We start from the raw sequence: 27,823 nt of genomic DNA, 5'->3' as shown, positions 1-27,823 counted from the left end.
TTAAAACATTCCATGTTATAAAACTACACCTCTGATCGGTGACCTGGTGATCTGACACTTGGCAGAATGTATCTGGTATTCCTCCAGGTTTTAATTAGCACCCTGTGTCCTTGATATTGCTCTTTCCCACATATGACAGGAATACTTGTTTTTAGCTTGGAATACTTAAAAGTGCAATGCTTTCAATAGTGAGATTAAGTATATCATGAATATTTCAAAAATTCTTCAAGTGTTTATTAATTCTTACTAATTCCTACTAATTCTGTGTAGAAGGTATGAGGAGGGAAGTTGCTTTTTTGCATGCATGAGACCTTATTCTATCTTTAAAATATCCCCATGGACTAACATGGGTTTCCCTGGTAGCTTAGCTGGTAAAGAATCTGCCTGCAGTGCAGGAGTTTGGGAAGATTCCCAAGAGAAGAGAACAGCTACCCTCTCCAGTATTGTGGCCTGGAGAATTCCATGGACAGAGGAGCCTGACGGGCTGCAGTCCATGGGGTTGCAAAGAGTCAAACATGACTGAGTGACTTTCATTTTCATGGTCTAACACGAGAACACGCATAAATCTAATGAGTTCAGACCTTTCCTATTTATCCACACAGGAGACCCTCTCAGTAAAGTGATTGGATACATTCTTGAGTATGTCATCTAGCATTTTGGTGTGCCGGATATAGTATTCCATTAAAGCATGTTAGCATTTGGTGTACTAAAAACAAACCTTGTGGCCAGCTGGTTCTGTGCCACAGTACCACAGCAGGTCTTCATAGTAATCTGCTTCAGTTTGCCACATATGTGCCCTCAAACAGCTATAGAAATAGGCTTTCCATATTAAGTTAGGTTCGTGTTAGTTAGAGAATGTTTCATCTTAAAGCCACTTCTTTTTTCGAGTCCTCCTACCTATCTGAGGGCATTCCTCCTGATTGGCGTTAGTATTCACAGACTGTAAGCAGAAGGAAAAGTTGAAAAAAACTCAAATCCATCATTAGTAGTACAGCTTCTTAGGAGCTGACAAGAGTAGAAAAGTAAAGATCTATTAATTAACCCCAAATTCTTAAATAACCTGAGGAAACCTGGAAATTGTATTTGCCCTGATTCAATCTTACAAACGTTGACTATCTGTATGTTAGTGTGTTTTTATACATACAGATACCACCCACCTATTCCCCCCCCCAAAAAAAAAACTTGAGTAAGCAAAATGGAATTTTATGGTTGGCTTTTTTTTTGAGCATATAACTGTAAATCCATAGCTTACTTAGCAATATGTTGAATTAATTCTTCATAAGATAAGCAGAGTCAGTCAGTGGGGTTTTAAAAGGTCAGCTGCTGATTTTCTCTGGCAAATCAAGGATAACATAGCTTTAATTCCCTGGTGATCTCAACTTATTTAGCCATCAGCTTCAACTATAATGGCCTAAAGCCATGGAAAGAGGAGGTCACAGAGTCGAGAGTCCTAAGCCACCAGAATCTATTCCCTGTTGCTTTTGCCCATCTTTTTACCTCTCTGATTGTAAGGGGTACTTTTCCTTTTTGACTCTTCTTTTAGCCCTGCTTCCTATTGAATTACAAAACAGTTAAACACCTTAGGGAGTTGTGGCTAACTCAGTGACTCTCAGCTTGGGAAGCCAGGGGTCCTTCTCTTGGAGGGAGAGGGTCAGTAAAATATAAGTTTGTTTGGATAACATGCTTCTGAAATACAAATTACTGTAGGAAAAATGAGAGGAACTTGCTCTTGATGGGAAATAACCTGAGTGATTGTTTTAAGGACATGTTCTCTGGTTCCAAAGGCTAGCGTTTGGAGACTGGAAGATTGAAGCCAGAGATGGTTGTCCTGATGCAGATCTAGAAAGATAGACTGGGAGACTTCCCTGGGGGTCTAGTGGTTAGGACTTGGCGCTTTCACTACCATGGCCCGGGTTCAATCCCTGATAAGGGAATTAAGATCCCGAAACTGCGTGGTGTGGCCAGAGAGATATATTGGACTTGATATGGTTACATGCCAGGGGAGATAGAAGAGGAACTAGAGGCATTTCATTAAGGTAAATAGTGAGTCTGGAAAATTGATTGAGTACATGGAATAAAGGGGGAAAACCTAACCAAGGTCCTTCCAGAGGTTTAGAGCAGTCAGCGTAGGTATTAGGAGAAAGGCATATTCAGGGAAATAATTGTAGGCCATGTCGAGTTTAAGACCAGAAATGTAAAAGACTGGTTTGGTAGTTATCAGCATAGACTTAATTTCTTTAAAATTGTGAGATGATGAACTTCCTGGAATAAGAGTGTAAAATACACGCTTTATATTAATACAAAGACCACAGAATTCACATTGCTGTGCAGGTGGCTGATGTCTTTCCAAACAAGTTTTTCTGTGTGTTGTTTGTTTAGCTTGAATAAGAAGGAACCCAGGGCCTTGGGCATCTGAAGGATGGTGAGAAAAGCGGGCATGAGAGGTGGCATTGGAGAATGGAGGCGGGCTCTTACGGTTGGTGGTACCTGTCCATGACTGTGCTGTACAGTGGTGGTTATTTTCTGAGTCACAGCATTTTGGATGTTAAATATGAAAAACAGACGAAGATTATGACGTTTAGGTCTCTAAGAGGACTGCCTGCTTGGTAATTGTGGTTCCTGGTGGGGCTGACCAGGTCAAGCTTTGGCATCCACAGGGTTTTAACCTGAAGATAGCAGCATGCTTTACAAAAGTTTCCATTTTAATGTTCAAAGGAAATAGAGGCAGAAGAAATAACTTATGGTCACTGGTTCATAAACAGCCAAGAATAAAACGTGAGATACGTGATTCATCCTCTCCAGTGTGTCTTCTGCCTTAAGCCACGTACCCATCTTTTTGTGAGTCACCTGGAGTAGGGTGGCTTTACTTTAAGAATTGGTACATTTTTGTGCGTGTGATTCATTTTAATTTTTAATACGTATCACTTGAGGGATACAGGTAACTGAAACTTCTTCTGGGAAGATGGCATATTTGTATTAATATTTTAGTCTAGAGCGAGCTAGAAGTCCCGGTGGCTGGCGCAGCGCGCAGCCTCCGCCCCGGCTCGGTGCGCACGCCCGCGGCCCCACGCGAGCCCTGTCCGTCCTGCGCCGCCGTGTCCCGCGCCGCCGAGACCATTAAGAAAAAAATATATATATATATTTTAGTCTAAATTAATATTTTGGTGCAGTTCAAAGACTATTTTACAATCATTTTTAGAGATGTGCTGGGGTCCAGCCCTGGTGGATCCAGGGAATCGAAGCGGGGACAGCATCAGCGAGGATCAGGAAACAACTGCTTAATTAAATGTTAATTAAGGATATAAAGAGTAATAGAATAAGGATAGCTCAGTGAGGAAATTCAGTGGAGAAAAGAGGCTGAATAATTCAGCCAGAAGGTGAGAGAAAGAATGACATGGGGAGACCAAGTTTCGGTGAACAAGGCCCGCACTTTATTTTCCAAAATAGTTTTTATACCTTAAGTTATGCATAGAGGATAATGGGGGAAGGGGTAGAGTCATGCAGCAAGCCGGGCTTTCTTCCTGCAAACTTATCATATGCAAAAGCTTAGGTGATTTGCATCATCTTCTGGCCCGGAGGCCTGTTAACATTTTAAGACCCTTTCTTCAGAAAACTTTTTTTTCTCTAAAGGTGATAAGTCAAGCGCCACCCTCCAAAAGCATTAGATAAAGTTGCATTCCTACAGAGCAAAGGTGTGGTGGGCTATAACAAGAAAAAGAATTAACTCAAGTGTCCCAGGTTACAAACATTAAAGCTACTATTTACACCAATTATATTAATCAATACACTGCCAGGGACACAGCAGGTAAGGGATATGGAAACTTAGCAGCAAACATTGGCCCAAAAAGTGAAAATCCTTCGCCAATACAATTTCTAATCAATCTTTTAATTACTCAAAGGAATCTGTGTTTAGACAGTTTAGAACATCTCATGCCTCTCACAGTTGGGAGGCTCTGAGCAATCACATGTGGCTGGAAAAACCTATTCAGGCAGGCTAGAGGATTTCCAAAGGAGTTTGTAGGTTGAAACACTGTCACACCCAGGAATTAACTGGAGCTGTAAGCTAACTTTTGTTTCAGAGAGAGGTAGTGGGGGACAGCCCCCGTAAAGTCTGAGGGTGTAGGTGAAAGCACAAAGCAGAAAGTAGGCAGACTCTGGTTTTGGGGGTAGATGCTCGAGAATTTCCAGGGAGACTCCTGAGGCTTGATCCCGCCTTTGCGTATGCCAAGCCTCCTTCCTCAAGACCTTTGCCCGGGGCGGAGCTCGCTCCCCGCAGATATATATTTCTTGTAAGGAATTGTGGTATTATACTTCTCTTTTTGCAGATGAAGAAATTGAGATGCAGAGAGGAAGAGACCTGCCTTTCCTACTTATAGTTTTTGGAATGCTTCCACTTGGAGGAAGTGATGGTGATAGCAGTGTGCAGGGAAAAAAAAATGATGAGAGGGTCAGGGAGGGCCGCTAAATTAGAGCCTCTGCAGCAGCTTAGCTGCCAAGACCTAAACATTTTCTTGAGCTGAAGAACCCACCAGCACATAACTGTTTTCATTTGGTCATTGCGGGTAGGGTAGGTGGTGCATTTCTGTACACATATCACACACATGCTGATGCCAACCAATCCTAAATCAGAATCCCTAGGGTACATAGGAAAAACTCCATGGGTAATTCTAACGGATGAACATCCAGGACCTAGACTCGCTGAAGAATCATTGCTCTAGACCAAGTTGGGTAACTGCTGCTTTTGGTGAGAGATCAGTATGATTTGAGTGTTTTTAATAATTCGGTTCAGTCACTCAGTCGTGTCTGACTCTTTATGACCCCATGGACTGCAGCAAGCCAGGCTTCCCTGTTCATCACCAACTCCCAGAGCTTGCTCAAATTCAAGTCTGTCCTTCAAGTTGGTGATACCATCCAACCATCTCATCCTCTGTCGTCCCCTTCTCCTCCTGCCTTCAATCTTTCCCAGCATCAGGGTCTTTTCCAATGAGTCAGTTCTCAGGTGGCTGAAGTATTGGAGTTTCAGCTTCAGCATCAGTCCTTGCAATGAATATTCAGGACTGGTTTCCTTTAGGATGGACTGGTTTGATCTTCATGCAGTCCAACGGACTCTCAAGAGTCTTCTCCAACACCACAGTTCAAAAACATCAGTTCTTCAGTGGACAGCTTTCTTTATGGTCCAGCTCTCACATCCATACATGACTACTGGAAAAACCATAGCTTTGACTAGATGGACCTTTGTTGGCAAAGTAATGTCTCTGCTTTTTAATATACTGTCTAGGTTGGTCATAGCTTTTCTTCCAAGGAGCAAGCACCTTTTAATTTCATGGCTGCAGTCACCATCTACAGTGATTTTGGAGCCCAAGAAAATAAAGTCTGCCACTGTTTCCATTGTTTCCCCATCTATTTGCCATGAAGTGATGGGACCAGATGCCATGATCTTAGTTTTCTAAATGAGTTTTAAGCCAGCTGTTTCACTCTCTTTCACTTTCATCAAGAGGCTCTTTAGTTCTTTTTCACTTTCTGCCATAAGGGTGATGTCATCTGCATATCTGAGGTCATTGGTATTTCTCCCTGCAGTCTTGATTCCAGCTTGTGCTTCATCCAGCCTGGCATTTCTCATGATATACTCTGCATATAAGTTAAATAAGCAGGGTGACAATATATAACCTTGATGTACTCCTTTCCCAATTTGGAACCAGTCTTTGTTCCATGTCAAGTTCTACCTGTTGCTTCTTGGCCTGCATACAGATTTCTCAGGAGACAAATCAGGTGGTCTGGTATTCCCATCTCTTGAAGAATTTTCCACAGTTTGTTGTGATCCACACAGTCAAAGGCTTTGGTGTAGTCAGTAAAGCAGAAGTAGATTTTTTCTGGAACTCTCTTGCTTATAATTAAATATGGCTATAAACCATTAGTTTATATGCCTAAACTGAGCTATATGGCTTCCCTGGTGGCTCAGATGGTAAAGAATCTGCCTGCAGTACTGGAGACCTGGGTTCAGTCCCTGGCTCGGGAAGATCCCCTGAAGGGAATGGCTACCCATTCCAGTATTCTTGCATCAACTCAATGGACATGATTCTGAGCAAACTCCTGGAGATAGTGAAGGACAGGGAAGCCTGGTGTGGTGCAGTCCATGGGGTCACAAAGAGTCGGACATGACTAAGTGACTGAACAACAGAACTGAGCCTATGAGGGTAGTAATATTGTTTACATTAATACTGTAAGATCATGCTGAAGACTCAGTCCTAATGGACTGCATTTTGTTAAGTGCTGATTTAGTTCAAGGGAAAAGGAAAACTGTTTGCTCATCATAAACCATACTTCTCAGGGATCTTGGGACTTGCTTTAAAAATTAAGGTATCCAGTAATGGAGCCAGATGACTGTAATCTCTAGATTGGGTGATCCATGTCTGGCTCTCTCCCTTTCAAAAAGTGAAAGGTCAGTGTTTTTTGAAAGACTTTGGAACTGATCAAAGTTTTTTATTATTAACAGTTCTAGGGGAAAAAAATTTTATTATGATGGATTTTTCCAAAGATGAGTATCTTTATTTGATACTTGGTTTATGGTTTATGTCTCTCCTGCCAAAATATTTATCTTGAAGATATTGTGCACATCTGCATGTTTGAGAGATGTTTCTTTGGGGAGGGCCCTCTCAGTGGTCAGCCGCTCTGACAGCCGCTCTCAGGAGTGCTTTGCTGCTTTGCAGTGGCCGTGGCCACAGCATCTTGGCCTCCAGAAGCTGCCATCGTCCCCAAAACTGGGCTGCATACTTTCCTTTTTCTTTTCTTCTGTCTTTAGAGGTGTGACTAAGCATCTCTGTAAAATGGACCAAAAGTATATTAATATAGGAAGACAACAGACAGAAGAAGGAAAAAGCAGTAATTGTTCTTTTATTTGTTTGGAACAAATACATAGGCAAAGCCATCTATTGATAGCTTGCAAAACTTTAAAAGTAGTGGGGAAGGGTATAAAGTCTTTCCTGGAACACGTGAAACACCTAGTTATATGAGACATGTTGTCTGCAATATTTCTCAAGTCCTGAAACACTTTTGAACTTACAAAGAGTAAAATCTCCAAGATTTTGTTTTGGTTTTTTTTTTTTCCATTTGATAGGAACATTCAGCTGTTACTCTTCTGGGGGCGGCGCCTAGAATGCTCATGTGGCAGGAGAGGCTCCCAGTTTACTATGTGTGTGTATCTGTGAGTGGCCATGACTCCTTCCTGGGGCTGGGCTACTCGAAGAAACAGCTGACAGTTCAACCAAGAAGCTCCTGAACATTCTCTGCTTAGAGACCATCCTGTTGGCCTTGAACATACAAGAAAGAAAACCTTCAGGGAGGGGGATGGCCAGGCATGTAGGGAGCTTGTGCCATCATGGTTGAGAACAACGTTCCTTTAATCCACTAACAGAAGCAGCATGGTACAAAAGCCCAGGTTTGAAACCCAGTCCCATGGACACCTAACCCCTCTCTGCCTCATTTCCCCTGTATGTAAAATGGAGATGGTAATGGTGCCTACCTCATTGGCTGTAGTGAAACGAAGAGTATGTATGTAAAGTGTTTACAGGGCCTGGCTTGTAGTAAGGGCTGTGTAAGTGTGAACTCTTACTGCCCGTACTATTACTGTTACTATCATTAGTGTTATTGTAACTCTTCACTGTGCTGGGATTTTGTTTAAGCTGTAAAGCTCGGGGTTCACACCCCTTGTTTTTTTTCCCAGTTTGCTTGGTGCTAAGTCACTTCAGTTGTGTCCGACTCTGTACGACCCTATAGGCTGCAGCCTGCCTGACTCCTCTGTCAATGGGATTCTCCAGGCAAGAAGACTGGAGTGGGTGCCCTCCCTCCAGGGGATCTTCCTGACCCAGGGATCAAACTCACATCTCTTATGTCTACCTGCATTGGCAGGTGGGTTCTTTAGAGCACCTCCTGGGAAGCCCAGTCCAGGGGATCTTCCCAACCCAGGTCTCCTGGGTTTTGCAGATTCTTTACCATCTGAGCCACCAGGGAAGCCCATGAATACTGGAGTGGGTAGCCTAGCCATTCTCCAGGGGATCTTCCCATTCCAGGAATCGAACCAGGGTCTCCTGCATTGCAGGCAGATTCTTTACCAGCTGAGCTACCCGCAAAGCTACCCTTAATTTGCCTACCTTTTAACATTTTCTACCATTGCCTTGATAACCCACCTACTAAAGGATAAAGAGAGGAAAAAATTTTTCAGATTTGTCATATTTTATTAAATGTTTTAAACATATGTAAAAGTAGAAAGTACATATTTTAGGCAAATGGCTATTTTTAAAGGTTAAAAAAAGGTAAAGTGTTATTTGAAGTGTGAAAAGTAGAAATTACAAGCCTGTTGTAATTTGACATAACTTTAAAAATATTCTTGTGCATCATACTGAGTACCTCATTGTAACTCTAGAGAACATAATATTCTACAGACTTTCTCTATTCAGTATTAGAACATAAGCATTTTTCTCTGTCCCTGAGCTTTACAAATAGTTTTCAGTGATTTCGTACCATCAGTTGGTTTATTAAATATGTTGCTTCCTTAAAAAAAAAATAAAACAGCAGTGAAAAATTCTGCTGGACGGTTGGGGCTATCTTGGAGGATAATTTTGGTTTTCTTTTTTGATTAAGGATATCCACATTTGTTTTCTGGTATGTGAGAATTGTAGTGTAATGTGGTTCTTTGGAAAGTTAGCCTCATCAGTAATACCGAGTCCCTAACTTGGGGTTGAAGGTAAACCTGCTCTGCGTCACTGTCTGTACATGAGAATAGGACTGTGCTAGGGGTTTCCCTATTGGCTCAGATGGTAAAGAATCCGCCTGCAGTGCAGGAGACCCCAGGGCCAACCCCTGGTTGGGAAGATGCTCTGGAGAAGGGGATGAATGGCTACCCACTCCAAAATTCTTGCCTGGAGAATTCCATGGACAGAGGAGCCTGGTGGGCAGGGTCCATGGGGTCACAAAGAGTTGGATACGACTGTCTGACTAATACACTTGGCCATCATGGGACTCTCCATAGATCACTCTCCAGACCTGAGTTGTCCAATATGGGATCTACTAGCCACATGTTATTTAAATTAAGGAGAATTAAATAAAATGAAAAACTAAGTCCTCACAGTCAAACCAGCTGTATTTCACGTGCTTAGTAGCCACGTTTCTAGTGGCTGCCTTATTAGTAGCAGATCCAGAACATTGTCATCATCGCAGAGAGTTCTGCTGAATAGTGCAGTTATAGGCTTTGTTTTGTTTTTCTGTTTCTTGTTTTATTGCAGTATAATTGACATATGACATTTCAGATGTACAACATGATTTAATGTTTTTATACATTTGAGAAATGATGACTGCATTAAGCCTAGTTAATGTCAGCCACCATACATACTAAATGAAAGCATTTTTTTTCTTGTGATGAGAACTTCTAAGATCCCCTCTCTTAGCAACTTTCAAACATGCAATCCAGTACTGTTAACTGTAGTCACCGTGCTGTGCATTACATTCCCAGGACTTGTTTACTCCATAGCTGAAAACGCATGCCTTTGACACCCTTCGCCGTTTTGCCCGCCTCACCTCCACTGTCTCCGGCAGCCACCAGTCTGTTCGCTATTTGTTTCTTCCTCTTTCTTTTTTTTTTTGAGATTCCACATGTGAAACCATACAGTATTTCTTTGTCTGAATTATTTCACTTAACATAATGCCATTCCAGTCCATCCATGATGTCATAGAGTTTTTTGAGTGCTCAGCTTTTTAACCTTATAACGACAAGGACAATCTGCTTCTTGTAGGATTTTTCTAGAGCAGAGGTCAGCAAACGTTGGCTGCCTGATTTTGTATGTAAAGGTTTATTGGCACACAGCCACACCCATTTGTTTATCAGTTATCTATGGCTTCTTTTGTGCTACATGGCAGAGCTGAGTGTTGAGTAGCTATGACTGACCAAGTGTGGCCCACCAAGCCTAAACCGGTATTTGCTCTGGCCCTTTTTGAAAGTTTGCTGACCCCTTTTATCTAGACCAGGGTGTTTCACTGTTGACATTTTGGTCCCAGATAATCATCGTGGAGGGCTGCCCCGTGCACTGTATTGTAAGACGTTTCAGCAGCATCCCCGGCCTCTGGCCACTAGATGCTAGTGGCACCCCAGCCTCCCCTACTTCTTCCCCCACACAGTTGTGACAACCAAAGATTTCTCTAGACATTGCTAAAGTGGCCGCTGGGAAGCAAAATCACCCCTGGCTGGGAATCACTAAAGTGACATGGCTTGACAAAACATTCACTTATAATACTGCATGAGAGCGCCCACTCTAAAACAAAATCCATGAAAAGAGCAGAATAAATTGAAAAGTAGTTCTTATGCTACTATTCTTCAGCATTCCCTCCAGAAACAGAAATGTTTTTTATAAAACATGGTGACTAACTTAGAGTGGGCAAAGAGATGGAAGTGCTAAGGTTCCACAGTCCACTGTCTGCTAACTGAGCAGCAAACAGGATGGAAGTCAGAGCATCTCTAAAGTTACGTGGCTGTGCTAAGAAGTTTTCAAGGCCTGCTTCCTTCATAAAGCGCTAGGTAACCGCAGGGTTTTGTTGCTTTTGCTGTGTATGTAGATGTCATCCGTGTACACCCAGCACCTTATGCTGAATCTGGCAAGGAGAGAGTTAATAGTGTTTATTTAAGTGAGTATTAATAAAAGGAGGAAGTTGGTACTTACCTGTCTTACAATGGTTTATGATTTTAAATGGTCCATATAGGTTCCTACCCTCATTGCCCAGAATAATTGAAAAACTGATTATATTTACCTCCATTAGAAGTTAGGAGAATTGAAGTAAATGTCAAGGCCCATAATATTGTATTCAGTTTTTATAAGACCTGGTGCTTGAATACTTTTCAGAATGGGGATTTCCAAAATCATAGAAAATGTCGATGCTAAGAAATTAACTGCTCACTTTGTAAGAATGTAGAGTGCTTATACGGTGTTGGGGTACAAGTTTTAATAAACCTTGTAGTATTTCTGAATTCACAGTTTACAGAGTGGAGTGAATTAGAATTGGGACAGTTGCCTTTCATAGAGAATATCAAGTGTACCTTGATCTGTTTCTTCAAATTAAATTTTAAAATTGGTGTTGAAACGAATATGTAATATAAGTCACATGTAATAGACCACAGTTTTATGGAAAATTTCCATGTAGTTAAATATGTTGGAAGGTAAGAAGCTTTGACTACTGAAGTCAAGTGAATCTTAGGTGAACTTGGCATACTTGACGCACATGACATACTTCTGTTTGTTTTTCAGATCTTACCAATATATTTGAGTCCTTCCTGCCCCAGTTGTTGGCCTATCCCAACCCCATAGATCCTCTCAATGGTGACGCTGCAGCTATGTACCTCCATCGACCAGAAGAATACAAGCAGAAAATTAAAGGTAAGGCAAACAGCTTAGCCTGAAGACAGAAGAACTTAAGTCTATTAGGTGTTCATCATTAAAAACCCTTCTTAGTTACTCATAATTTTTCTCAGGCCTAAAAAGAGACAGCTCTAGACTGAAGCAGAGCTTACTAGCCTCTGTAGCTTCAAGGGCCTGAGACACCTTTAAAAAGAGGAAGGTTTCAAAGAAGAGGAGAAAGCAGAGTAACAAAGGATGAGGAAGTGGAGACTTACCAGTTGGGTAGAAGCAGACATAACCCTGCTAGAAATCCCTGTGACCCCCTATCGGAAAGAACTTTTGCCTTCACTTGCTTCTTCTTGTCTTGTAATTTAGAAAATTTACTTGAGGGTAAAGTATTAATTGAAAGGCATAATCTCACATTTTTGAAATACATGAAATCATCTTGGCCTTTCAGGACATCAGTTAACTTTGAGAGTTGGGGAATAATTATTGAATTCATCATTAGACTTTTTTTTTTATTATATCATTTTACCCGTTGATTAAAAATTACCCAACTACCCAAGAACTCTTTTCTTGTTCCCATACTGGCTTGCTTGCATTTGGGGAAGTTTACATCTAAGGTACTTTTCTCTCTGCTGCAGGGATTTGTCCCAGTGCTTTGGTGCTGTGGATTTTTCTATCAAAACTTGAGAATGTGCTGTTGAAGCTGAGATCTGTGCCAGTGGTAGTGGCTCATCCTTCAAGACTTAGAATCCTGTTTTCCCGTTCTTAAGCGTACGTGCGAACGGGACACGAGTCTCATTAGAATGAAGGTGGGGTTGTGAGAGAGCCGCTAAAGCGACACACTGGGTTACTGGCATTCATCACATTCTTTTCTCTCTTAGATGTTTGAGAACTGTCGTAGTGGAAGGTCTAGATACATAAAGTTCTACAAGAAAGGAGAGGCCTTCAAAGTCCATGAAAACAGGCTCTTAACAAATGGCAGGCATTGGTTTTTACCCAGTTTTTAGCTTGACTTGTTCATCTGCAGAGCTGCTCAGAATAGGAGCTTCTGCAAAGTGGCCAGCTCCTCTGAGTACATTTGCAAGCGATGGCAGTAGAAATAATTTGAGAGCCCAGAATGCATAGGTCTTCAGTCTCAAATGTGAAAGTATGAGACAGATGGGCTCATCTGGGGCTATTTGTTGAACAGTATTTTTCCTTTGTTTTCTCATTCTCCCCTAGTCTCTTAGGGTATTTGGTACTTTGTGTTGAAATAAAATACAAATAAATCTACTCTCATTAACTTACCTAAGTCTCAAGTGCTTTGCCAATTAATATCTAATTTATGTAGCCAGAATATTGACATAGCCAAAGAAACATATATTTCAAGAAAACATGTTTTTCCTTTTCAACCAGATAAAATTCTGTTACGAGACTGGATTATTTTGACATAAGAATCACTTAGTGTCTGCAACCCACAGATATCTCTGCAGAGCATATTTCTATAGTTCTTACAGTCATTATGCCTCTCTGTTTAGCACTTTTCCTGTTTTAGTACATATCTGCTATAGGAACCTAACTTCCTTTTTTTATCTTTGAGCAGCAAGCTCCAGCTTAGGGGGCTCTAGATCCAAAACATTAGTCTCACTTTGTGTTCCTTAGTAACCTGAGAAGATCATGACTACCAGACCTGAGCGCACCCCAGCTTCCTACTGTACCTTCATACATATATATATTTAAAGGTATATATATATATTTATAGGTATATAAATTTACCTTATATATCCCCATCTTTTCTGGTTCCTCCTATAGGAAATAGGAGATCCTGTCTTATTTCTCAGACCCAGTCCCCCTACCAACATGATCTTGTTCTCCATTTATCCCCTTCCTCTTAGCACTGTTAGTCTTCCTCCTCCTCCTGGTTCCCCACAATCCCCAGACTGTCAGAGGTCTCCCCGTGTCAAAAGCCTTTTTCTGCTCCTGTGGACTCCTTTAGAGTCCTGCTGTTTATTTCCCTTGATTTTCAAACTTCTCGGTTCCTTCCCTGAAACTCATGGAGTCTAGCTTTAGCTTCTCTTCCTCTCTTCTGCTGAATCCGTGACCTCCTCTCTTCTTAATCATTTGGGTTTTTCTCAAGACACATTTTCCTCCCTGCAGCTGTGGTATTTTTACAAACCCTTGCCTTTCTGAGAACTTTTCCCATCCCAGACTTCCATTCGGTGTCTCTATTCACCGCTCCACTCCACCTACCCATTAGGAAGCTAATTCACCCCTTACTGCTTCAGTGTCAGCGTAGGTAAGTGTAACCTTTCTTACCGTGTGCATGATTCATAGTTAGTTGGTGCTGTTTTATCTTGTAGATACTGAACTGTCTGTAGGACGGGGCACCACTGGAGCTTTCTGAAGAGTTTCGGATACCCAACTGTATCTGCTTCCGTAGTTGGTCAGAGAGTTTTCAACCATGCAGAAAAGCAGAATAACTTAACTATGTACCCACTATCCAACTGTAGCAAAACCTGTACCTTTTGCCTTGTTTGCTTCAGATTTTTTAAAAGAAAAAACAAACGTAGTTCTGTCTGAATGTGTCTCGACATCCCCGCCACTTCCTCCTCCCCATGCTTGGGGCGGGGCTGTCTACGCCTTTCCCCTGGGGTGGCATCTCCTGTGCTGCTTCAAGGAGCTGCTTGAAGGTTCAGGGCAGATACTGCCTTCCTGGCTCTCCAGGACCACAGTCCCTTCCTCCCGCATCCCTTTGCCTGGCACTGAACCCCCTACCTAACTGCTTTTTTGTGTGTCTCCTGCTCATCAGTGACCTTGCTCTGCATTTCTCTGTCTCCTGAAAAGCCTCCTCCCAGTAAGCCCTTAATACAGGATGGTCTCCTTGAATGCACTGATGGTGTGGAATTACAGTGTCCGAGAGCAATGTCACTATGCAGCAACTTCTTTCTACAAAGAAACAAAATAGCCAGCCCATCACAGAGTAAAAATAAAATTTCTAAGACTTTAGTAAACATTTCTCTCACACTAAGAAGAATTAAGGCAGATTCCTACCTAGCCAGGGGCTTTTGAAATCCTGTTTTCAGCATGAAATTTCATTGTAATGAATCTGCAGGGGTGTAAGTCAGAACCCTGCAAACTTTTTCTGTTAAGGCCCAGATTTGGTCACATACGGTCTCTGTCACATACTCTTCTTTCTTTTCTTTTCTTTTTTTTTAAAACAATCCTTTGAAAATATAAACAATACTTTAACCTGGCCCTGCACCGAATCATTCAGACTTGGCCCATTTACCTTCTCTCCTCACCACCACCACTCCGGAGGGGGAACAGCCAGCATACGGACGTGAGGACGTGTTTTTCTGGGTGGGAGTCTGTCCTGCCCTTTCACATTATGCGTAGGCTGTTTACTTGAAAACCGTCTGCACCTGGAGCTTTTAGGAAAAGTTTGTTTATTCAAACTTCTTAACACTTTTTGAACCAGCAGATTCAGCCTAGGCTACAACAACGTAAATCTTCAGGTAAATAAATGAATAAGTGGTGAAGTCACACTCAGGCTCTCTGTGTCCCCAGATAGCAGCTCATTCCTGAGCAGATCGAGAGACTGTTTTCACCCGCTGCTTCAAAACCTGACAGGCAGGATCTGTTTAGACTAAAACCTACTTCTAAAATAATAGATTTGGGCTGACTGTAATTACATAACTGCAACCCTAAAAAATGATGGGGGATTTCCTTATACATGACTATGAAATCATAATTAGCCCTGTTCTGTCCAGGGAACGGGGGAGCGGTGAATAGTTTTATGAATATAGGAAGTAAAAAGAAAGTGTGGGGTTTGCATTTCCCTGGTCCACCAAGTTTGGAGGAGTACAGCCATATCAGTAGACAGCAAGGAGAGAGGGAGAGCACCCTCGCTGGAGGACAGGGTCCGGGACGTGTGCCAGCTGTCCTGAGCCTTGCTGCCGATGCCAGCGGTGGTCAGCTGTCTCATACATGCCCACGGGGGAGGTGATGGCCCACGGGAGACTTGAGGGTGGTGGTGCAGTGTCTGTTCCCCTGCACATCAAGTGTTCAGCTCTGCCTCTCTCACCAAGGGGGCAAAATGCATAACATCCAAAGACATCTCCCTGTGCAGTGTTCCCCTTTGCTTATAGTCTAGTGACTATAATAACTGTCATCTTTGTCTGTCTGTCCCCCCACCCCTGCAGCACAGGGAGAGCGTGAGGCTCCCTTGGACTCGGCAGCTTTGGGGGTCACTGAAGCACGTGCCCGCCCGCTTACTGTGTTTTCTCTTCCCCACCCCCTGTGCAGAGTACATCCAGAAATATGCAACGGAGGAGGCACTGAAAGAGCAGGAAGAGGGCACTGGAGACAGCTCATCGGAGAGTTCTATGTCTGACTTTTCGGAAGACGAGGCCCAGGATATGGAGTTGTAGTAGAAAAAGCACCTGCTTTTCAGAAAGACTATTATTTCCTAACCATGAGAAGCAGACTATAATATTCATATTTAAACAAAGCAATTTTTTTTATTACTAAACAAGGTTTTTATGAATAATAGCATTGATATATATATATTATATATCACCCTTTAGATCTTGATTTCTTGGTCATTTCTCAACCTGAGGTGCATAGCATATTCCCACATTCCATTTTGGTAGCAATATGCGGTCCGAATGCATGCATTGATAAGTCCATTTGGCCAAGTCAGCCTGTGTGCTACTGAACTGTCAAAAGGAATAGCCGCTCTGATAGATAGGCCTGAGTCAAAATAACAGGAAAAAGTTGCTTCTTTTATTGATGGTTCCAAAGAAACAAACCAAAACCAACCAGCTCTCGGACGTGAAGATAGAATAGTGCTTTTTCAAAACGGAAAGGAAAAAATTGGGGAGGAAAAGGCCTGCTGTGGGAGCATTTAGAGCCAGCCACGTTAGGATCAGAGCTGCTCCTTCCTGTGCATCCCAGGTGGCCCCACTTCTGTGGAGTAACAATATAAAACAGGGAGCTCATTGGAGTATTGAAACTTAAAACGATTTTTTTCGACTGGGATTTTAAGTACATTTTTATATGTAGATTTCTGCCCTTCTTGCTACCAGGCCCTGCAGCCACAAGTGTTTTGTGTTTTTTTGCTTTGGAGAACCTTTTGGAAATGGTTTTGCTGAATCTGATTATTTTTTCTTTGGGGTAGAACTTATATTCCAGACCATTTTTTGAGAGGACAGGACAGGAGGAGAAAAGTGACTGGGAAGAAGTTTCCTCTCCTGCGGCAGAGTCTGCCCTCATCGTGCTGTTGGCCACTGTGAGACCGCTGCCCTGGACTAAGAGCTTTAACTTTGAGGGTGCTCGTGGGGGGTTTTGTTTCAAGGTTTCGGGTTGTTGGTGGTGGTGTTTTTTTTGTTTTTTTTTTTTAAATTTTGGTGTGTGTGTGTGTGTGTGCATCGTGCTTAGGTTGCACATTTAATCTTCACCTTCCAAGAGATGGCCTCCCCCTTGGACAGCCGCTCAGTGGACTGTTAGACTCGGGAGAAGACCCTGCTGGCGGCTGTGCCTCCTGGGTCCTCTTGCTCACGCTTTGACTTTGTGTTCCCTTCTGCTGGCACTCTTGACAGTAGCCTGGTCATCATCTGCCTGTGGAAATGGGAAACGGGTATTGTAGACCCAGCACACATTCTAAATTTATAATGAGTAATAATTGGAACAAATAAAGGTTCTTGTACCCAAAGTGACTCTCCATGGGAAAAACAGCTTTTTTTTTTTTTTTTCCCCTGAGTGAGACTGAATAGGAGGAAAGGATTCAGAAATACGACGTAGAACAGGTTTTTAGGGAAGAGAATTTTCTCTCCTGTGTATGTTAAAAGGAAATCAGACAGTTTCAATGCCTGCTAATCAAATGTTTACTCAGCTAACCATGTGTCCAGGTTGCTGGCAGAGTTTCTTTCAGATCCGAGTGTTGCCTGCTGAATTTGGAGAACTTCAGACAGTAGCTCTGTGGACTTTTGTTTTTTGCCACAACCAATAGGACAATAGCAGAATCAGCCAATCCTAAAATCTTCTAAAGATGATTTTTGAATGTCCTACTGGGAAAATTTAATCTTTCTTTTTGATGTGTGTTTTTAGTTTTAGAAGTGCTATATTCCACAAGATATGAGTCATTGAGGTTGGAAGATACCCTATCTTTTTTATTCAGAAAGCACAATCAGTCTTTTCTTTGAAAATCTATATAAAGTACAACCTGCTTTTAGCATGATTATTTTCCTGAATAAAAAGCAAATAATTTACTTACGTTAATTACGGGCATGAAGCAAAAGGTTTTCTTTAAAAAAAAAAAAGTGCAGTTAAGTAGGGCTGTGGTTAGTTCACGTACTGAGTTCTCTCTCTAGCATTTGTGGCTTGTTGGAAGGGTAGTATTAACTATTTAACATGTAATGGTGTACTTTAACTCTTATCTAGCACGTTGTCTTCTCATTACTTCGGGGGAGGGAGGGTCTCTGCTGGCACTAACTTGCTTACCTGCTGAATTAGCAGTTTGCTTGTGCTATAACCGTAATCTGTAGGTGCGACTTAGGGTAGGCTTAAAGTGCTGGGTGGTGATTTGAGTTCAAACAATAAAAAATTGTATTTTTTCAATATTGTATAAACAATAGTGTTCTAATTACCTTTCGGAAAAAAAAATAATGTCCAGATAAAAATTGCTTTTAATCTTGTCAGAAAACAAAGAAACAAAACTAGCAGAAGCAAGTTTAGGGAAGGTTCGCGAGCAGTGCCACAGCTCTCCTCCCCAACTTAAATCCATGTTGATCTAACAAAAAGACACCAGCTCGCTGCACTCGAGAGCACCGGCACTAGGAGTCTGGTGGTGCAGAATTTCCCAGTTGGAGATTTGTTGGGGGCGGCTGCAGGGGTTCAGAAGCTGGTACGAGTATGGCTGCAGTGTGTGTGTGTGCACGTGTGCGTGCGCGCCCACCCAAGTCTGTGTGGTGACGGTGCCCTTAGGCTTCTCTGTGAGCACTAGAAGCTCCTGGAATAGCTGCCCGCGTCACGCTGAACCCCCCCGCCTTCTGTTCAAGCCTGTGCTTTCTGGGCACTAACCTGGGTCCCGTGCATGTGTTGGGCTCTGTGTGAAGCTTTTCCTCTCCACGGGGAAACTGCCTTTTGATAAGCTGAACAGACTCTCTTTTTACACTAACTTTTGTCCCTTCCCAGTGCCTGAGAGAGGCAGGAGAGGAAGCTGGAAGAGGGTCTGGCTGTGATTCTGAGGACTGTAGGCCCCCAATAACAGTTGGTCAAGTGAGTCTGGAGCAAGGGGTGGTATGACACCAAAAGCTTTTTTCCACGTTGTCCCATCGCAACACTCTTGAGAAGCATCCAGAGCCCCTCAGGAAGGCTGCACATTTTTAAAGGTGGTAGTGGTAGATCAGAGCTGCTTCAGGCAGGTTTCCCTCCCCTTCTTTAGTACCCCTCACTTTTGAAATCCTACCTGGTGGTTTATCAGCACAAAGCATTCTTTGCCCCTGTTCAAATGACCGAGCTCCATCTCTCACCAAACACAACAGATGAGATGGCCTCACCACGGCCCACTGCCCTCCAGCCTCCCCAGCACCGGGGCCTCACGGGCTGCATTTTATGGTAGCCAACCTAGACACTGGCATTTATGCGTTTTCGTCAATTGTATCGCCCTCCTTGAGGTTACTGTGCAGGTTACCAGCGTTTGATATTAGTGAGATAATTATCAGAAGTTGCCATATATCTCTCCAGTACCTAACATTTTTCTTCCACTCCAAAAGCGGTTCTAATTGCCAACAGGCTGATCTAAGCTCCAGAAGAGTGTCTCCCTCTGAAGCAATCTTTCTTTCCCCCTCACAAGGCTCCCAGAAGCCCTAGTTGGCCTTGACCTGACACTTCCTTTTTATTAGGCGTCCTGTTGGGGTGGCTGAGAATCATGAAAAACAGATCCTCTGCTAGCCTCCATGATGAAGTTGTTAGACACCAGCTTTCTGGGAACTCGTGTTTGATTTTTAAATGGCATGTGACCCTTCTGTGTTCTGGGGACTCAATCAGAAAGGTAAAAGCCATTAACAAAAGTTAGTAAGAGTTTTATTCATCTCATATCTTCCTGCCTGGGTTCACGGCCTTACTGACTGAAATAAAATCATTTCTGATTGGACGCAGACCTGCGTTTCTTTGGACTTCTGAATCCATGTTCATATTTTCTCTGGCCACTGAACACCTTGGAGATTCCATTAGGGACTGGATGGAGTGGAGGCCCATTGGGGAAGGGGTGCAGGTTCTCCACTCACCTGAGGAAAGGCCAGGACTCTCTTAAGTCAGCAAATAATTGTCTTGGCTGTGGGCTTGGGAAGAAATGGCCGTTATTTACTGATTGTATTTGGTACATATTGTGTGATACTTGAAGAGATAAAAGGGATTTACCAGCCCTTAATTGAAATCTAAGCTTTTTATCACTTATTTTTTCCTTGCCCCCTGTCCTCCCTCCCACCTTTCTCCTTGCATTGTGATGATCTAGTGGGCACGTCTGTCAACAGGACAAATGCCTCTTCTGACTATAACCTCTTAATAGTTGTGTATAATGAAAAACTGTAAACTTTTTTTAAATAAAATGTGTATATACCTTGGCAAATGGCTGGACCTTGATCAATAAGATAATAGCCCCTGTGATTACTGATCCCAATTTTTTAAAAAACATCTGCCCTGTTCATCTGGCTCCTTTGAGCAGCAGACATTGACTTTTTTTTTTTTTTAACTGAGAATTTCTTACAAGGCAGATGACTGGGTTAGTTTGGGAAGGGAGGGTCGTGTGTAGACAGTAGAAACTGCCTACAGAGCCCTGTCCCTACGCCTGGAGTGGCAGGTGACTGCCGGCTATAAACGGGGCTGTCTCTGAGGCTTCTCTACTAACGTCTTGAAAAACCATCTATTCTGTAGGCTGGAGGACCCGGCCTAACCCCACGTGATTCAGCAGGCGTGGCTCCTGTGTTGCTCTTCAGCCCAGACCTCTAGACCCTGTTAACTCATGCTGAGCAAAAGGCACCCCCTTGGCGTGGAGTTCACAGGCAGTACAGCTTCCTGCCAGGGCTCATCTGCCTCAACAAGGAAGGGAGGAAGCAGTGGGTGTTGGGTCGGAAGCTGATCAGTGGATTAGCCGGACATTTCAGCTCTTTTTCTACAGCACTTGTCCACATCGGCCAGCAGGTGGCGATGTTTCCTCATTTGTCCTATGCTGGATTAAGTTCGAAGACCCTTCAGACAAAGGGAAGAGTTTTCCTTTGGTGACATGCCCTTGTCCCCCCAACTCTCTTGCACTGTTTTCTCCTTACTCATCTCCCCCACACTTCTTTTTTTCTTCACTGCATCCCAGTGCATTCAACTGTAGGCACAGCTTTTTATCTACCAGAGAGGAGGGCAAGACCACCTAGGAACCCTGCTCTGGTGCCAGCAAGCATCTCCAGCTCCCCTGGCTGCTCGCAGTGCTCAGAGACAAAACAGTTGACAGCCGGCTCTGACAGCTCGCTAACTTCTCAGCCAGGGGAGTAGGGGACCGAAGAACTGGACCAGCTGTGAGTCCTGGTCCCATCTCGTCTGTTGAAACCAGCTCTGTGGCCTTGAGCTCCGTGGACCTCAGGTTCATTTGTAACATCAAGTCCCTAAACTAATAGGCTTTGACTGACATTTTATGACTCACAACTCCATCTGGGCTCTGAAATGATATCATATCTTAGTATCCTGAGAGAAGAAGATGTCTCGACCTGAGAAAACACCAAGGTTTCAAGACCAGAGGTTAGAGGTTTTGGACCTAAAGACCAGGAGTTCAGAGCACCCATTTTCGAGCTGAAAGAATTAAGGGTGATGTGAACCAGCATCCTGTTGATAACCACACAGGCAGCTGCTGTAAAAAACGCCACGAGGAGAGTCTCAGAGCGTCCAGTGCTGGGTCCCTGCCCGCCATAGTCTCACCCAGCATCACTTACTTCTCAGCCTCAGTCCAGTTGCTTCCTGAGTGGCAGGGGGCTCTTGGTGCCTGCCTGAGGCGCTGCCCCTTTCCTGAGAAGGGAATGCCGGGTTTCGGAAGTATACTGTCCTGGAACAGAAAGTTATGGGCTCAGAGCCCCTTATGCTTGCTTTAAACTCTTATCTCCAAAGGCTGCTCTCTGCCTCAGGGAATAGATTTCTGTGACACTGGACCCTGGTGTTTTCTGCTCTCCACCTAGTACCACAGGAAAGGGCATTTGTCTGGCTCCCACAGTCCTTGGATCTGCAAGGTCCTGCAGTCCTGGGAGCCACTTGACAGACAAAGCAGCCTTGTTTAGGGGGAGCTCACAGGCTTCTCAGGGATTCAGACACCCCAGTGAGCCTGGGACAATCTACCTGGGGCCAAGCCTGCCCCCCAGTGCCTCACGTTACAGGGTTTGTGCACTCAGAACTGCAGTTACACACACTAGGGATTTGTTAGAAGGTAAAAGGAGCCGGATCATGTCCCCTCTCACTGTGTGTGTGGGGTGTGTGTGTGCAAGTGTGGGTGTAGACCCATATAATGAAGGATGTTTATTTTTCAAAAGGGTCGGGGCACTTCTGTGAACCTGGGCTCCTCAGAGCACTTTGGGGCTCAAACCTGGCTTCTAGTGTCAAATGACTCGGGGTGGCAAGAACAGACTTGACCTCCCTAAAAGAAAAAATTGGCCCTTCTGGCCACCCTATCATTGATGATTAACTTGGGAAGGGGCGGCTGGACTGCTGGTGGGTTCTGGCCTTCCGATCTCACTCAGCTCCCCTTCCCTCGGTTCCTATCACCCAGGTCAGCCAGCGCTGAGCAAGCAGCTCGCTTTGAGAAGCTTCAGGCCAAATTCAGTTCTCCCCAGCTCTGTAAGCAGTGGGTCAGGTACCTGCGAATGTGCAAGTAAAAGTGTACATTAAAGTAAAGCTAAGCTTTTAAAAGATGTACTTCTACAGATTTCCTCCAAAGAATTCTGTGCTGCTAACAAAAGGACATTCCAGAGACCCATGAAGGTCTTCCACAGCGCTCTCGTGCAGAGATAACCACCGTGAGCTGTGACCCCTGGGGGCTTCCCCATGCCATCCTCACACTGGCCCTAGAAGCCTCTCAGAAAGTAAACCAGGCCTTGGCCCCACTTTGCACTAACTCCTTGTGAGGTGCCAAGAGACCTGGGCACACAGTGTGTGGCATGACCCATGCTGGATGGACCTATATCTTCAGGTCATAGACAACTTTCTGTGCTCAACTGGGTCTGTGGGCACCTGGGTCTCTGTGAGCCTCATCCTGCCACCTGGGGCTCCTTCAGGATGCCTCCTGGTTGACCCGGTGAGGCTAGCTGACCTGTCCAGAGACCCTGTGGGCTTGATCCGTGAGGGTCAGGGCCTTTCCCCACATACATCCCCGTTTCCACTGATAGCAGTGTCCCCAACCTCTGGGCCCTGGAGTGGAGTCAGGAAACTCAGATTGAAACCTAGAGCAGAAATATAAAAATAGAATACCATCTACATCAATAATTTAAATTTTTCTAGTAGCCACATTTCTTTTATAAAAAAAAAAGTAAAAGTAATGTTTTACTTAACTCGATATATCCAAAATATTATTTCAGTGTGTAATGACTATTTAAAAATGCATGAGATATTCTGCATTCTTATTCCGGTGCTAACTCTTTTTAAATACAGTGGGTGTTTTACACAGCACATCTCAACCTGGACCCTGCTGGTTTTGAAATAGTTAATTACAATCAAATAAGACGAAAAATTCAGTTTCTCAGTCACCACCTGGCACGGGCTCAAGAGCCACAAGTGGCTGGTTGGCCACCCACTGGACCGCGCAGCCCTGGACGGCTCGGGGTGGAGAAGGAATTTTTAGGACAAGAGAACAAATCACAAGAGAGACTTCACGGGGCGCAGAACCCAGACCCGCACACCCAGACCCGCGGAGAGTGTGGGGATCGTGCGGACCCCGCAGCGGGATCGTGGGCGAATCATAGCAGCGGCCGGGGTGGAGGTCGGGGTCGAGGTCGGGCCCGCGGCCACGGGTTCGTAGTTTCCAGGACGTGAGGGCACCCCTGGCCGTGCGCCCCGCCGCGCGCTGCTGGCTGGAGCCTGCGACCCCAAGCTACAGTCACTCCGGGGGCTCGCAGGTGTCCCCTGCGGGGACGGAAGTGCCTCCTCCCTCCTCCTCGAGTCTGGGGACGCTGCCGCGGGCCGGTTGGGGCGGGGGTCCGAGGCCGGCGCGGAGGGGCGCGGAGGGGCGCGGCCCACCCCGGGCCATTTTAGCGGGTCCCGCCTCCGGCACTAGAGGGCGCGCGAGCCTTGCGCTGCGGCCTCGGCTTCGGACGGACCCGCCCTTCAGGCCCTGTACCCGCCCAGCTGGCCGGGGTGGGACCGGGAGACCCGCGGTGCCCTGCGGTTGTCAGGAAGAAAAGCAGTGAGGTCACCAAATATGAGCCTTGGATATGGCCCTCCCCACCCCCCGGTGTTCCCCGTTGGTGCCACAGAGGCCGCCCCTGGCTCCCCTTCCCTGGCCTGGACCGTCCCTGCCCATCTCAGTAGGAGCCGGAGCCTCGAAGCCTGACTGTTGCCTTAGCCGTGGCTCCTGGTGGTCAGCGACAGATGAACGTGCTTAATAAGTAAGCAGCGGCTTGTTGGAATGTCAAGGCGGGACCCCAGAATTCCTGGGGGGCTGTATGACCAGGTTTGGGATATGAGAGGAGCTGAGGGACTTTGGAGACCTGTCCTCAAGAGCAACCCGGCCAGAACAAGTCCTCCCTAACAAAAGGCCCGGCCACGCGACCTGGATCTAACCATGCCTCCTTTCTGCATCACCTGCGGAAGACAGAGAAGCCCCAGCGGAAGCCAGGACCATGTGCTAGTGGGTGGGGGCCCAGAGGTAGGGATATAAACCTCTTCAAACGTGATCCCTGTAGGGAAAGAGCCCCCAGAGCAGCCAGGGAATTCAGCACAGAGGCACCAAAAGCCAGGTACCTACACTACCACTGTGCCAGCCACTCTCCAAACCCTCTGCTACTCTCCGCCTCTCCAGCTGACCTTTGGGGCAGGGAGGAATAAAGCTTTCCAAAGAACCACAAAGAGGGGACTTCCTGGAAGAGAGGATTTGATCCATCCTGGCTGGATGGGGAGGGATTGTATAAAGAGAGAAAGGCCCAGGGTGGCCCAGGTAAGGAGTGACCAGGGGTGTCTAAGGAGATGGGAATAGATATGGGGGGAAGATAGAGGAGGTGTCTCAGAGCTCTGGCTGGCCTTGAGGTATGGAGCGAAAGGAGATTGAATGGTGGCTTGGGGCCAAGTCAGCCATCAGAGGCACAAAACAAAAATACAGAGGAGACAGAGAACAGTGGACAGGGGCCTGAAGAATTCCCCAGCAGCAAGAGGACTGGGCAAGGAGGGACAGTGACACAGGCTGCAGGGGCAGGTGGGGCTAGGAGCGCCGGGGGCTGGAGGATAAGAGAGGCTTGAGGATGTTACTTCTGAGACTAAGTAGACCACAGCCTCTGCCTTGAGTGCCCTGTCTTGCTCTGTCTTTCCATCTTGGCCCTCTTGCTCTGGAGGAGCGGGGAGTCAGCTCATGTGTTTTGAGCTGCGCTATGGAGAGACTCACGTGGTTGGGAATTGAAGCCCTAAACCAGAGGCTCCTCCAGACCCAGTCAAGCTAGGAATGACTGCAGCCCAGGCCTCATGAATCCCAGATTCCTGACCCTCAGAAACTGAAAGACAGAGGCAGTGTTTGTAGTTTTAAACTCCTAAGTTTGGGGTGGAAGTTACACAGCCATCAATATCTAATACTCTGTGACCCTGTGGAACCACTGTGTTAGCACTGGACTGCTTGTTCAAGACTTACGTTACATGAGAGAGGAAAGTAATTTTTATCATATTTAACCCATTGCTTTAAAACTTTTTGTTTTGTTTTCTATGTTTTACAACTGGACCTAATGTTAAATTATGCTATAATAAAGACTAGGAATAACAGTGAAGTGGGTTCCTTGTCTCTTCTCTGTCATCCTCACTTTGGCTTCCACTTTTCATATGTCACCTCATAGTCCAAGATAGCTGCTGGAGCTTCAGAAATCACATCCCAAGTTCTAGGCAGTAGGAAGAAGGAAGGAGAGAAGGAAAAAAAGGTCTTTATCTCCCACCTGACAACTCTTTGAACAATCTTAGGGACTTCCTTCGTGGTCCAGTGGTTAAGAATCCACCTTGCAATGCAAGGGACACTGGCTTGATCCTTAGTCCAAGAAGATGCCACATGCCTGAAGGCAACTAAGCCCAAGTGCCACAACTACTGAGCCCACGGGCTGCCACTCCCAAAACCCAAAAGCCCTAGAGCGTGTGCTCTGCAACGAGAGAAGCCACTGCAGTGAGACGCACGTGCACCAGAACGAAGAGCAGCGCCCGCCTGCTGCGACTACGAAAGCCCACGCGCAGCACAGACCTACCACAGCCAAAAATAAATAAGTCTTTCAAAGAAAAAAAATTATGAGACAATCAGGGAAGTTTGAACAACGAGTGATCATATTCAGTTCAGTTCAGCTGCTCAGTTGTGTCCAACACTCCGTGACCCCATGGACTGCAGCACGCCAGGCTTCCCTGTCCATGACCAACTCCCAGAGCTTGCTCAAATTCATGCCCATCACATCAGTGATGCCATCCAACCGTCTCATCCTCTGTCGTCCCCTTCTCCTGCCTTCATCCCAGTATCAGGGTCTTTTCAGATGAGTCAGTTCTTCGCATCAGGTGGCCAAAGTATTGGAATTTCAGCTTCACCATCAGTCCTTCCAATGAATATTCAGGACTAATTTCCTTTAGGATGGACTGGTTGGGTCTCCTTGCAGTCCAAGGGACTCTCAAGAGTCTTCTCCAACACCACAGTTTAAAAGCATCAGTTCTTTGGCACTCAGCTTTCTTTATGGTTCAACTCTCACATCCATACATGACTTCTGGAAAAACCATAGCTTTGACTAAACGGACCTTTGTTGGCAAAATAATGTCTCTGCTTTTTAATATGCTGTCTAGGTTGGTCATAGCTTTTCTTCCAAGGAGCAAGTGTCTTTTAATTTCATGGCTGCAGTCACCCTCTGCAGTGATTTTGGAGCCCCCAAAAATAGAGTCTATCACTGTTTCCACTGTTTCCCCATCTATTTTCTATGAAATGATGGGACCAGATGCCATGATCTTAGTTTTCTGAATGTTGAGTTTTAACACAGCTTTTTCACTCTCCTCTTTCACTTTCATCAAGAGACTCTTTAGTTCTTCTTCTCTTTCTGCCATAAGGGTGGTGTCATCTGCATATCTGAGGTTATTGAGATTTCTCCCAGCAATCTTGATTCCAGCTTGTGCTTCATCCAGCCCAGCATTTCGCATGATGTACTCTGCATATAAGTTAAATAAGCAGGGTGACAATATACAGCCTTGATGTACTCCTTTCCCAATTTGGAACCAGTCCGTTGTTCCATGTCTGGTTCTGTTGCTTCTTGACCTGCATACAGATTTCTCAGGAGGCAGATAAGGTGGTCTGGTATTCCCATCTCTTTAAGAATTTTCCACAGTTTGTTGGGATCCACACAAGTCAAAGGCTTTGGCATAGTCAATAAAGCAGAAGTAGATGTTTTTCTGGAACTCTCTTGCTTTTTCTATGGCCCAGTGGATGTTGGCAATTTGATCTCTGGTTCCTCTGCCTTTTCTAAATCCATCTTGAACCTCTGGAAGTTCTCAGTTCACGTACTGTTGGAGCCTTGCCTGGAGAATATTGAGCATTACTTTGCTAGCGTGTGAGATGAATGCAAATGTGTGGTAGTTTGAGCATTCTTTGGCATTGCCTTTCTTTGGGATTGGAATAAAAACTGACCTTTTCCAGTCCTGTGGCCACTGCTGAGTTTTCCAAATTTGCTGACATATTGAGCGCAACACTTTCACAGCATCATCTTTTAGGATTTGAAATAACTCAGCTGGAATCCCATCACCTCCATTAGCTTTGTGTTCATAGTGATGCTTCGTAAGGCCCACTTGACTTCACATTCCAGGATGTCTGACTGTAGGTGAGTGATCACACCATCATGATTATCTGGGTCATGAAGATCTTTTTTGTATAGTTCTTCTGTGTATTCTTGCCACCTCTTCTAATATCTTCTGCTTCTCTTAGGTCCCTACCATTTCTGTCTTTTACTGAGCCCATCTTTGCATGAAATGTTCCCTTGGTATCTCTGATTTTCTTGAAGGGTTGTCTAGTCTTTCCCATTCTATTGTTTTCCTCTATTTCTTTGCATTGATCACTGAGGAAGACTTTCTTATCTCTCCTTGCTATTCTTTGGAACTCTGCATTCAGATGGGCATATCTTTCCTTTTTTCCTTTGCCTTTAGCATCTCTTCTTTTCTCAGCTATTTTTAAGGGCTACTCAGACAACCATTTTCCCTTTTTACATTTCTTTTTCTTGGGGCTGGTC

General features: G+C 44.7%; 1 protein-coding gene across 1 annotated transcript in view; it reads left to right on the top strand.

The window, feature by feature from the left end:
- UBE2H (ubiquitin conjugating enzyme E2 H) overlaps positions 1–19,992 on the top strand; it is a 102,238-nt gene extending 82,246 nt beyond the window's left edge. The window contains exons 6-7 of the mRNA XM_019959075.2: positions 11,289–11,417; positions 15,669–19,992. Coding sequence (XP_019814634.2) covers positions 11,289–11,417; positions 15,669–15,793 — 254 coding nt within the window. The 3' untranslated portion in view covers positions 15,794–19,992. The remainder of the gene's footprint in view (positions 1–11,288; positions 11,418–15,668) is intronic.
- Positions 19,993–27,823: the final 7,831 nt, after the last annotated feature.

The sequence above is a fragment of the Bos indicus genome, chromosome 4 (genome assembly GCF_029378745.1).
Source record: "Bos indicus isolate NIAB-ARS_2022 breed Sahiwal x Tharparkar chromosome 4, NIAB-ARS_B.indTharparkar_mat_pri_1.0, whole genome shotgun sequence".
Classification (NCBI taxonomy): Eukaryota; Metazoa; Chordata; class Mammalia; order Artiodactyla; family Bovidae; genus Bos; species Bos indicus.
This window is presented reverse-complemented; position numbering and strand designations above follow the sequence as displayed.